At 39.6% G+C, this 13,073-nt stretch overlaps 1 protein-coding gene across 1 annotated transcript in view; it reads left to right on the top strand.

The window, feature by feature from the left end:
- Ulk2 (unc-51 like autophagy activating kinase 2) overlaps nucleotides 1–13,073 on the top strand; it is a 70,669-nt gene that overhangs the window by 51,162 nt on the left and 6,434 nt on the right. The window contains exons 16-22 of the mRNA XM_090349465.1: nucleotides 553–698; nucleotides 3,264–3,344; nucleotides 4,090–4,376; nucleotides 4,942–5,129; nucleotides 5,432–5,535; nucleotides 7,347–7,496; nucleotides 9,690–9,898. Of these exons, the coding sequence (XP_090205591.1) occupies nucleotides 553–698; nucleotides 3,264–3,344; nucleotides 4,090–4,376; nucleotides 4,942–5,129; nucleotides 5,432–5,535; nucleotides 7,347–7,496; nucleotides 9,690–9,898 (1,165 nt within the window). The remainder of the gene's footprint in view (nucleotides 1–552; nucleotides 699–3,263; nucleotides 3,345–4,089; nucleotides 4,377–4,941; nucleotides 5,130–5,431; nucleotides 5,536–7,346; nucleotides 7,497–9,689; nucleotides 9,899–13,073) is intronic.

The following is a 13,073-nucleotide window of genomic DNA, read 5'->3' as shown; positions in this document are numbered from 1 at the left end:
AAGTAGCTTGGATTATAGGCATGAGCCACCAGCACCAGCTAGTGATAACCATTTTAAACAGGATTAAGGAAGTGCTAAATAGTAGAAGATAGAAGAGAGGGAAACATCATTACCATTTTATACTTTATTTTGTTCTAAGCCTGGGGTTTGAACTCAGGACCTAGGTGCTGCTCTGGGCTTTTTTGCTATGGGATAGTGCTCTACCACTTGAGCCACAGCTCCATTTCCAGCTTCTTGTTGGTTTATTAGAGGTAAGAGTCTCAAAGAGCTCAGGGATAGCACCCAGGCCCAGAGTTCAAGCCCCACAACTGACAAAAAAAAAGTTACACAGACATTTCCTACCCAGGCTAGTTTTGTACGAAGACCCTCAGATCTCAACCTCCTGAGTAGCTAGGATTACAGGCTTGCGCCAGCAGCACCTTGCTGGTATGACTTAAAAAAACAAAAACAAAAATTCTTCTTCATGACATTGTTAAGAAGTTTCAAGAAAATAAACAAGACAGATAAATCTAGATCCTACAAGAAAGAGAGTAATTCTCTTTTACTTTTCAGATCTGCAGTAGTACGAAGGTCTAACACCAGTCCCATGGGTTTCCTCCGACTGGGGTCCTGCTCCCCAGCACCTGCAGACACAGTACAGACAGTTGGGAGAAGACTCTCTACTGGGTCTTCCAGACCTTATTCACCTTCCCCTTTGGGTAAGGAAAGTTTAAAGCAGTTGTTTTAACCTTTTTTTCACTAAAACCAATTTGACATGTATACTCTGTATAGAAAGATTGGTTTCTGATAGCAGTCATGTGAACCCAGGAGACGCTATGTCCTTTCTTACCCACTCTATTCCACACCCAAATCCCCCTTGAGAATCTCTGTATAAACCTGGGAATATAATAGTGTTAATATGTGTCAAAAGTATCTTCACTATATCTGGATTCTAAACCTAAGAAGAAGTCTTAGGCATTAAATGCCAACTCCACTATCACTTATGTGTATGAGGATTAAAATACAGTAGCTTTGAATCACATCTACCAGAAGCCTTCCTATGGAAATGCAGCAGCAGCTTTGTTTTATATCTTCCCACCTCACCTACAGGGTTTTGTTGTTGTTGTCGTTGTTTTGGGGATTTTTGCCAGTCCTGGGCTTGGGCTCAGGGCCTGATCACTGTTCTTGGGCTTTCTCAAGGCTAGAGCTCTACCACTTGAGCCACAGCACCACTTCTGGCTTTTTTTTTTTTTTTGTATATATGTGGTACTAAGGAATCGAACCCAGGTCTTCGCGCATGCTATGTAAGCACTCTACCACTAGGCCAAACTCCCAGCCACCCATAGGGTCTTTTATGGTAACAAGGAGAACCTAAAACAAAAAGCCACTGATTATGTAGCATCTATGAAAAATGGCACTGAAGTGGTAGGAAGAACAGAATACTCCATCTATAGTCATGACTTCACAGGAGACCCTGTGATAATACATTTACAAAACTTAAATTTCTTTTAATACCTGTTGAAATGGTCTTAGCTATTTTTTTTTGTCAGTCCTGTGGCTTGAACTTAGGGGCTTGGGCACTGTCCTTGAGCTTTCTCAAGGAGCTCTACTAATTGAGCCACAGCACCACTTCTGGCTTTTTCTGTATATGTGCTATCAAGGAATCCAACCCAGAGCTTTATGTATGCTAAGGCAAGCACTCTACCACTAGGACACACTCCCAGCCCTGTCTTAGCTATTTACTTGAGAAATCTTCCAACAACATATTGCTCTTTCCTTATTCCCGTAGCAACACCTGAGGCACTAAAGGCAAAATCCAAACTTTGTAGTCAAGGAGAAGGCCACTACTTTGCCACTTTGACAATGCCCCTTCTTGTTATAGATCTATCTCTTGTTTATGTAAATTCCTTGAAACCTTCTCCATATATCAGTTTGATTTCCCAGGGAGATGGTTGCAAAGACCTTATCATGCCAGAGACTAACAGGAAAAACTTGTTAAAAGCCAAAGGGGGATAGAGAAGGCTGAAAGGAGGCCCACAGACCAAAGTGCTGGTCTGACACCTGAAAAAGAAATGCATAAAGAGGGGAATTTGGGTTAGAAGAATCTCAGATTGTAGTAGTTTTCAGAAAATTTTATCCAGACTACAGCAAGTACTAGCTTGTCAAAAGCCAATTTTTTTTTTGCCAGTCCTGAGCCTTGAACTCAGGGCCTGAGCACTGTCCTTGGGCTTTCTCAAGGCTAGAGCTCTACCACATGAGTCACAGCACCATTTCTGGCTTTTTCTATGTATGTAGTACCAAGGAATTGAACCTGGGTCTTCATGCATGCTAGGCAAGCACTCTACCACTAGGCCAAACTCCCAGCCAAAGGGACTTTTTTTTTTCTTTTCAGTCCCGGGGACTGAACTCAGGGCCTGAGCACTGTCTTGGGTTTTCCTCAAGGCTAGTGCTCTTCCGCTTGAGCTACAGCACCATTTCCAGCTTTTTCTGTGTCATATGGTACCAAGGAATCAAACCCGGGTCTTCATGCATGCCAGGCAAGCACTTCTACCATGAAGTCAAATTCCCGGCACCAAGAATTCTTGTACCTACTTCAACAATGCTGAATTAGTCATTGTCTTGGAGTGACCAGACAATACAACTTAGCTGTCAGTCATCTGTGCCCTGTAGCTCCACAGCACTAAGCACTTTGTACAAATTCTTGTATTTCAGCTTTGTGTGCAGGTACGTGTGTGTGTGTGTGTGTGTGTGTGTGTGTGTGTGTGTGTGTGTGTGTGTGCATGTGTGCCTGTACTAAGGCTTGAACTCAGGGCCTAGGCACTGTCCCTAAGCTTTTTGTCTCAAGACTAGTTCTGTAACAAGCCACAGCTCTAGTTATGGCTTGGCGAATAATGGGAGAGAAAGTTTCAAGGACTTTCTTGCCCAGGCTGGCTTCAAACCTCAGTCTTCACATTTCAGTCTCCTGAGTAGCTAGGATTACAAATGTAGCCATAGGTTCCCAGCCATTATATTGCTTTTAATTTCTTCAGTCTTATACACTTATCTATTATTTGCATTTATTTCCTTACATGGCCTTCTCCTTAATGCTGTTTCAAATCTGATGATATAGCATTATTTTAATTTCATTGTGCCCAGGGCCTTCCACATTGGTCTCAGTAAATACTAATCTAAACCACTGCTAATTAAAATTTTCAAACTATTATACAGTAAGCAATTTGTACATGTATTGCCTGTTTCCATACTTTGTTTGTAATTTCTTATTCTTTTACAATCTCTCTTCATAGTTGGTACTATTCCAGAACAGTGCAGTCAGTGTTGCTGTGGGCATCCTCAGGGCCATGAATCTAGGAGTAGAAACTCCTCAGGTAGGAAAACTTATTTGCTGTATTAATCATTTGAATTTTATTACAATTGATTTATGTTTTCCAGTCTTATTAAAACAATGGAATTAACATAAAATATTTCCTCTCCTGCTTTTGATTTAATATTTTTAATGTAATTTATTTTTGTTCTAATACAAGGGCTTGAACACTGGTCCTGGGTATTGTCCCTTAGCATTTTCACTCAAAGGTAGTACTCTACCATTTGAGCCATACCTCTAGTTCTAGCTTTTTGGTGATTAATTGGAGATAAAAGTCCCACTGACTTTTCCTGTCCAGGTTGTCTTTGAACCATGATCCTCAAATCTCAACCTCTTGAGTAGCTAGGATAATAGGCATGAGCCTTGGTACCATGTATAAAGAAAAATCTGGAAGTGGTGCTGTGGCACAAATGGTAGAGCGTTAGCCTTGAGAAAGCTCAATGACAGTGCTCAGGCCATGAGTTTAAGCCCCAGGACTGGCCAAAAAAGAAAGAAGAATAAATAGGGAAGGGAAGAGAAGGGGAAAAAAACATGATTGGGAAAGGGTGAGGGGAGGGGAAGTGGGACAAAAACATGAGAAGGAATATCAATGTTCAAGAAGTAATGTACCTACTACCTGATGAATGTAACTGTAACCCCTCTATACGTTACCCAGACAATAAAATACAATTAAATAAATAAATAAAAATTTCCTTGTTTTCTGTTTTCACCCTACACTTCTTCACATATTGCATTCATTTTCTTGATAGGTTCTCCAGTGCCACAGACTCAGTCACCACAGTCTCTCTTATTGGGTGCTAGACTGCAGAGCGCCCCTACCCTCACTGATATCTATCAGAACAAGCAGAAGCTCAGAAAGCAGCACTCTGATCCTGTATGCCCATCCCATGCTGGAGCTGGGTACAACTACTCACCTCAGCCAAGTCGGCCAGGTAGCCTTGGAACCTCTCCCACCAAGCACATGGGATCCTCTCCACGGAGTTCTGATTGGTTCTTTAAAACCCCTTTACCAACAATTATTGGCTCTCCTACTAAGGTGTGTTTCTTTTCTTTTCCTTTTTTATGTTTTTATTGGCAGCAGTTGGCTGTACAAGGAAATTACATTCTGACATGTACACATATGCACACAGTATACCTTAAGTAGACTCAGTCCCTTCTTCCTCTTTTCTGAAGATATATATTTAAAATGTGGGTGGGTTTGGGAAAGCATTCATGATTAGAAATAGCCGTCTTGGACCGGGAGTTTGGCCTACTGGTACAGTGCTTGTCTAGCATGCACGAAGACCCAGGTTCGATTCCTCAGTACCACACACATAGAAAAAGCTGCAAATGGTGCTGTGGCTCAAGTGGCAAAGTGCTAGCCTTGAGGAAAAAGCCCAAGGACAGTGATCAGGCCCTCAGTTCATGTGCCAGGACTGGCAAAGGAAGAAAGAGGTGAGGGGGAGAGAAGAGCTTTCTGAGGCTTAGAAGGTATAAATGAACTGTTGAATGTCAAGCCAGTATTTCAACCCACTTCTAATTCTAAAATTTATACAACCTTGACCAAAATCTTGTCAATTCTGAACCTTCTTGCATCATATTAATGAGTTTATATTTTTTAGACCACAGCTCCTTTCAAAATCCCTAAAACACAAGCATCTTCCAACCTGTTAGCTTTGGTTACTCGTCATGGGCCTGCTGAAGGGCAATCCAAAGATGGGAATGACCCACGTGAATGTTCCCATTGCCTGTTAGTACAAGGAAGTGAGAGGCATCGATCTGAGCAGCAGAGCAAGGCAATGTTTGGCAGGTAAAAGACTGATTACCCTCTAACCTTAGAATGGAAACTATAACAGCAAAATGAACATATTTCTGTTATAAAAGGCACCAGGCCACCTAAGTTGCTGGTTTATGCTATATGACTAATAATATGCGCTGTACGTTTAGAGTGTCTGAAAATCCCAGATGCTTCCTAATATTGTGTAACTTCTTGGCTATTCTATTTCCATCTTTTAATTAGGTTTTAGAATTGTTGGCATCTGTTTTTTAGTTCTTTTACTTCCTATTAACCTGTCTCTGCTTTGCCATTATTAACATCAATGCTCTTTTTAGGTCTGTCAGTACTGGAAAGTTATCGGATCAGCAAGTAAAAGCACCATTAGGTGGATACCTGGGCAACACAGATAGTTTAAACACAGAAAGACCAATGGATATAGGTAAGAAAAATGTAGTTTCTTTGGGGGCATATAATTTGTTGGCATATATATAGTTCCTTACCACATTTTAATAAAGCTTAATAGCTTAAAACAATACAAGTATATTTTCTTAGACTTCTGGAGGTTATCTCTGTTGTTTCATCTTCTCAGTAATTGTTAAATCAGAGGTTTGCTCAGTATCTTGAAGATCAGAAGTCTATCAGGCTCGGTGGTTTACACCTTGTAATCCTAGCTACTCAGGAAGCTGAGATCTGAGGGTCCCAGTTCAAAGCCAGCCCCGGGGGAGGGGGGAGGGGGCACTAAAGACCAGGAGACTCCTATCTCCAGTTAACCACTAGAAAAGTGGGAAGTGGGGTTATGGCTCAAGAGGTAAGGTGGTAGCCTTGAGCTGAAGGGCTCAGGGACAGCACTCAGACCAAGTCTAAACCTCACACCGCCCAAAAACAAAAAACCATTTTTTTTGTTTTTTTTTTTTGTCCTGGGCTTTAGCTCAGAGCCTAACCACTGCCTTTGGGTTTTCTCAAGGCTAGAGTTCTACCACTTGAGGAACCACACCACTTCCAGCTTTTTCTTTCTCTTTCTTTTTCTTTTTGTCAGTCATAGGACTTGAATACTGGGCGTAGTCACTGTCCCTGAGCTCTTCTGCTCAAGGATAGCACTCTACCGATTTGAGCCACAGTGGCACTTCTGGTTTTCTGGTGCTTAATTGAAATAAGTCTCACAGACTTCCATGCTGGTGCTGGCTTTTAACTACAATCCTCAAATCTCAGCTTCCTAAGTAGCTAGGATTATAGCCATTAGCCACCAGTGTGCCTAGCTACAGCATTTCTTTTTATAGCAACTAGATCCTATAAAGACCCATAGTTCCTGGGCCTTTAAATTTATAGACCACTTGTATCTAAATTAACATGTTTTTGTACCAAAAAAAAAAGAACAAAATAGAAGCTTAGACCCTAGCTCAGGCTTGTTTATTCACATTTTCAGGTAATAAACTCTAGAAGTCTCTCTGTGATTATTAAATACACTCACATTTGGGAGTTGATTCACTCTTTGAACTTAATTGTTCTTGTTTTCACTGTTTTTATAATTAACTCACCCTCTGAACACCCAGGAAGGAAATATCTGGGACAAATACCTGATTGAAATGATTTCCAATCTAAAGAAAATGCTGTCATACTTAATATTTCACTATATTCTTGGCTTGCTGCATGGTTTCTAGGGAGAAGTTCAGGTGTAATTCATTTTTTGGTACTAAGACTTGAGATCAGGGTTTTTTGTTTTTGTTTTGTTTTGTTTTTGTCTAAGCTAGGGCTTAGACTCTGGGCCTGGGCGTTGTCCCTGAGCTCTTCAGCTCAAGGCTACCACCCACCGTACCCCTGGAGCCACAGCACCACTTCCAGTTTTCTGGTGGTTAACCAGAGGTAAGAGTTTCTCAGTCTTTAGTGTCCAGACTGGCTTTGAACCTTGATCCTCAGATCTCAGCCTCCTGAATAGTTAGGGTTATAGGTGTAAGCCACCTGAGCTCAGGGTCTTTTGTTATTAGCTTTTAATTTATAGCTGGTGTCACATCTTCACTTTCAGGTTTTTGTTGATTAATTAGAGATAAGAGTATTTTGAATTTTTCTTCTCAAATCTTAGCCTCCTTAATAGTTATGTTTGTAAATGTGTTTCAGGTGTTCACCACCAAATCCCGCTCTAAGATACTTTAAATTACATTGAATTATAAACAATTAAAAGTCAAAGTGTCCCTATAGTCTCACAAATAATAACATTGTCCACTAATACAGCATTTGACAAATTCTTTCTTGTAGCTCCTACAGGAGCCTGTGGTGTTATGCTGACACTGCCAGCAGGCACAGCAGCAAGTTCCAGGGCTGTCCTCTTTACTGTTGGTTCTCCTCCACACAGTGCCACAGCCCCCACTTGCACTCATATGGTCCTGAGAGCAAGAACCACCTCAGGTGAGGAATAATTGTGTAAGTTCTAAAACTCATGGTACTGTTAAACTTCTCAGCTCATACATCAAAGCTTTATTTTAGTATATCCAGTAAATTATTTTGAAAATGAGATGCTCTTTTAGTTGCTTTTTAGAAACTTTTTTTTGTTTATACTTGTTTAATTAGACTAGTAGATTTTTTCTCAAAAATTAAAAAAGTGTTCAGACTGAATTTTAAATCAGTAGATGTCATCACATGTATTGTTTCTTGTGTCCTTTTAATCTTTCTATTCAAATTGATATTAATCACAATATCAGTAGATTAATAAACAGTATAGAAATAGATAATAGGAAGTACATCTAAAGCCTCATTTAAGGAAATTTTTAAGTCTGTTTTTTTCTTTTGGTGCTGGTACTAGGGCTTGAATTCAGACTTGGACTGTCCTTAAGCTATTTTTGCTCAGGGATAGCAATCTACTAATGGAGCTCCATGTCTGACTCGGAAAGGAGAGGGGCTTTGAACCATGATCTTCAGATATTAGCCTCCTGAGAAGCTAGGATTATAGACACCAGGTTTAAATCTTAATTAAATAATAAATAAATCACTTTAAGAATGTGTAATGTTTCACAGCTATTAAATATGTCAGTTGTTTTAGAAGTGTAAGGGCCAGTATTACTGAGGTTTAGTTCTGTGTTAATGATGCTTTTAGAAAATACATGGTAGGAACTGAGTGCTATGACTCATACCTGTAATCCTAGCTACTCAGGAGGCTGAAATCTGAGAATTGAGGTTCAAAGCCAGGCCTGGCACTACAAAGCCATGAAACTCTTATCTTCAGTTAATCACTAGAAAATGGGAAATGGAGCTGTGGCTTAAGGATAGGGTGGTAGCCTTGTGCTGAAGAGCTCAGGGGACAGTGTCCAGTCCCAGGGTTCAAGCCCCATGACCCCAAAATAAATAAAAATAAAGTAGGTTATAGATATGGCCTCAGAGTTATAAACGTAACTACATAGACATAAAAATATATGATGGGATATATACTCTATAGACATAATGTTATATAAATTGATATGTATCTATGCCATATAAACCCTCAGCTTAATTTTAATTCTAAATGTATGTGCCAGTGATTGTATATAGACAAACCCTTCTTGAATACTTGTTTGTTAAACATGACTTGAAATATGATATAAAAATCAATTTAAATAAAATCTTAAAAAATAAATAAAGTAGGTAGGCCGGGTGCTGGTGGCTCATGTCTGTAATCCTAGCTACTCAGGAGGCTGACATCTGAGGATCAAAGTTCAAAGCTAGCCGGGGCACAAAAGTCTGTGAAACTCATCTCCAGAAAACTGGAAGTGGCACTGTGGCTCAAATGGTGGAATGATAGCCTTGAGCTGAAGAGCTCAGGGACAGTGCTCAGACCCACAGTTCAAGCCCCATGACCGACAAAAAAAAAGTATATGGTAATTCTTAGGTAAAGCACTAAAGATGTCCATTTGAACTATAGAAAATCCATTCCTGTTTATAATACCACTTTGGAGTATTTATCATATAGAAATCATTCACAAGGAAACACTGCATTTTATTACAGTGATATTTGTAATACAAAAATTCAAAAGTAATGATTCTAGATAATATTAAAATCAGTGAACCACTGTATAAAATTTTATAATTATGAAGCCTATGGAACAAGGAGAAATGTCTATTAAAGAAATTTGTTTAGAACAATATATAAAACTAGATATAATGATGTCTATAACATACGTACAGACAGAATAAAAATAAACTTGCAAAAATAGCAGCATCTGTTTGCTACCAAGAGCTTACCACTGTTATCCTAGCTACTCAGGAGGCTGAGATCTGAAGATCGATCATGGTTCAAAACCAGCCCAGGCAGGAGACTCCATGAGACTCTTATCTTCACTAAACTGCAAAAATAAATAAATAAATAAGCTAGAAGTGGGGCTGTAGTTCAAGTGGTAGAACATTAACCTGGGGCAAAAAAACCCAGGAACAGTGCCCAGGCCCTAAGTTCAAGCCCCAGAATCAGTGCCAAAACAAAAAGCAACTATGCATTCAGATAGGTTAAAGGCTTAAGGATTTTTCTTTGAACTTTTATTACTTCAGGAAGTTTTGTTCAATAAATACAAGGAGTGGGTGTAGATGCCCTTCTGACCTAACTCTGGACATTGTGCTGTATGTCTTGTGTTGTAGTTGGATCCAGCAGCTCTGGAGGCTCCCTGTGCTCTGCAAGTGGCCGAGTGTGTATGGGTTCCCCACCTGGGCCAGGCTTGGGCTCTTCTCCACCAGGAGCAGAGGCAGCTCCCAGCCTGAGATATGTGCCTTATGGTGCTTCACCTCCAAGCCTGGAGGGGCTCATTACCTTTGAAGCTCCTGAACTACCAGAGGAGACACTGATGGAGGTAGCAAAAAAACTACAGTGGCATGTTAATGTAATGATATGATGGGATCGTTCTAGCAATGACAACATAACATGGAGAAGCACAAGTAGGAAGATCACAGCCTAGACCAGACCCAACAGAAAGCAAGATTTTGACCTTGAAAATAACCAAGGCAAAAAGGGGATGGAAGGGGCTGGGAGTTTGGCCTAGTGGTAGAGTGCTTGCCTAGCATGCACAAAGACCTGGGTTCGATTCCTCAGTATTATATACATAGAAAAAAGCCGGAAGTGGTGCTGTTGCTTAAGTGGTAGAGCTCTAGCCTTGAGAAAACCCAAGGACAGTGATCAGGCCCAGGACTGGCAAAAAAGGGGGGGGAGGGGAATGGGATGGAAGTATGGCTCAGGTGGAGAATGCCTGTCTGGCAGGTAAAAGGATCTGAGTTCAATACCTAGTACTACCAAATAAAATTTTAAGCCAAAACATTGCTGGCATATTTGATTATGTTACTGTCCATAGCGATCCTTATTTCAAAGGAAATGATACATGTAGATTATTCATTCTTAATTTTTATTCAAAATTTACTTACTATTTATAGGCTTATTTAATTGTTTTAGTGAATATCTCATTATATATCCCAGACTGGTCTCAAATTCATGATCCTTTTGCCTTAGCTCCTCAATATTAGGATAACAGATTCATACCACTCATGGTAGGGTTGAGGGCAATCCTGGGGTTTCACCTCAGAATCTTGTGCTTGCTAGGCAGGTATTCTACCAGTTGAACCATACCTGTAGCCCTTTTTATTATAGAAATTACTTTTTTTTTTTTTTTGGCCAGTTGTGGGGACTGAACTCAGGGATTTCACTGACATTTTTCCCCAAGTTTGCCCTGAACCACAATCCTATCCCTGCCTCCAGTTAGCTGGATTGACAGGCACAAGCCCCTATGCCTTTATTGTTGTTGTTGTTGTTGTTTTTAATAATTTCTCACTCTGTAACTCTGTCCTTCAATTGTCTCCTCTTTCCAAATACTATAATTACAGATATGTGTTACACCCAGATAATTGTAGGATTGTTTTTTTTTTTTTCAGATTGAACATAAGCCTTCACATTTGCTCAGCACTGTACCACTTACCCCATCCCACCCTTTGCCTTTATTTTATTTTTCAAATAGAATCTTGCTAACTTTTTGCACAGGTTGGACTATGATACTCCTACTTCTGCCTCCTAAGTGGCTGATTAAAGGAAGAAATCACCATGCTCACTTTGCTTTTGGGGATTTTGTTTGTTTTTTGTTTTTGTTTTTGTTGTTCTTGGGGCTTGAACTCTGGGCCTGGGCACCGACCCTGAGCCCTTCAGTTCAAGGCTACTGCCCTACCCCTGAGCCACAGCATCACTTCTGTTTTTCTAGTGGTTAATTGGAGATAAGAGTCTCACAGTCTTTAGTGCCTGGGCTGGCTTTGAACTTTGATCCTCAGATCTCAGCCTCCTGAATACAGTTAGGATTACAGGCACGAGCCTCCTAATAGTTGGGATACAAACATGAGCCAGCACACCTATCTTATTTGTAGGGTTTTAGAAACATAATTATTCTTAAAGCTTTTTTCCACAAGATAAAAGAACGCACTCGGTTTAAAATACAATGCTGTAATTTTATAAGTTTAAAATATGATGCTATGAGACCCTGTCTCAAAAAATAAAAAAAGCCAAATTAGTAATAAATCAAGCCAAATTAGTGACTAACACAGAAACAGCTGCAAGCAGACTGGATGCTGATATTTGTAGATTCCTATTTCTGTGGTTCCAACTCAATAAAGATACAGAAGCACCAAGTCCAGAACCAGAACAGTTCATTTTAGAATCACAGAGCTGGTACCACTCAGCAATCACTCAAATACTCAAATACTTAAAATACTCAGTACAGCAATATGTCTCAGTACCCTAGATGCCTGGGGTTTAAGTTAAAATGATCATTCTCTAGGCCAGATGAAGAACAATTTCTGTTTTGTATGAATAAAAATTAAATATTTTACATAGTTATAAAATATTACATGTAAAATTTTAGTAGTGATTTTATAAAAATTTCAGTAGTTTTTCAAGCATACAATCCAATCTAAAATTGGAAATAGTAAATCATGTTCTTTAGTCCCTAACAAGTGAGGTAAATTATATTCAGGCATGTGTTCCAATGCATTGGAGCATATGGTTCAATATTCTATAACAGATAAGAGAGACTTTCAGAAATTCAGCAGTTTATTCTTCCACCTCTAGAAAAAATGATTCTACTCTGTTTTTGTCAGTTGTGGAACTTGAACTCATGGCCTAGACACTGTCTGACTTTTTTTGCTCCAGGCTAATGCTTTACAACTGTGAGCCGCACACAGCTCCATTTCCATTTTTTGGGTGGTGAATTAAAGATGAGAGTATCATGGCTTCAGACTATGATCCTCAGCTGATTTTCCTCTTTTAACCCTTAAAAAAGAGACCCTCCTTTTGGCTTGGGTTGGATTTCAAAATTCCTTATAACAAAAGACAAATCTCAAAAGAGAATTAATTTTAGGGCAGGGAGTTTGGCCCAGTGGTAGAGTGCTTGCCTAGCATGCACGAAGACCCGGATTCAATTCCTTGGTAACACATATAGAAAAGCTGGATGTGGTACTGTGGCTCAAGTGGTAGAGCGCTAACCTTAAGGAAAGTCCAAGGACAGTGCTCAGGTCCTGAGTTCAAGCCCCAGGACTGGCAAAAAAAAAAAGAGAGAGAATTAATTTTAGAATGCACTTTTAAAAATGACATCCTTGAAATGCTGTTTTGATTCCTGTAACTAACTGAGTTACAAGAAATGAGAACTTTGTTATTAGGAATTACAGTTAACTAGAAGATACTTGAAGAATCTTTGAAAAGATAACAGGTTTGTAGAATTGACTGAACTATTATGTGTGGTAGCACACCTGTAATCTCCATCACTGTGGATCACAGGTTTGAGGCCATTCTTGGCTCCATTGTGAGAACCTCCATCTCAAAAGAGAAAAATGTGTCTTATTGTAATGAATGTCCTTGTAGTCTCCATGTCTGTTTGTTATGTTTTTGTCTTAGATATATTGATTTAATCTTCCCAAATTGGTTTTTGTTCTGTTTGTTTTCTGGTAAAAGCACAGAAGTTACTTATATAGGTACTCTGATATATATACAGAAACACA

The sequence above is a fragment of the Megascapheus bottae genome, chromosome 17 (assembly GCF_031878675.1).
Source record: "Megascapheus bottae isolate mThoBot1 chromosome 17, mThoBot2.hap1, whole genome shotgun sequence".
In the NCBI taxonomy this organism is placed as follows: Eukaryota; Metazoa; Chordata; class Mammalia; order Rodentia; family Geomyidae; genus Megascapheus; species Megascapheus bottae.
Note: the sequence above shows the minus strand (reverse complement) of the source record. Positions and strands in the feature narration are given on the sequence as shown.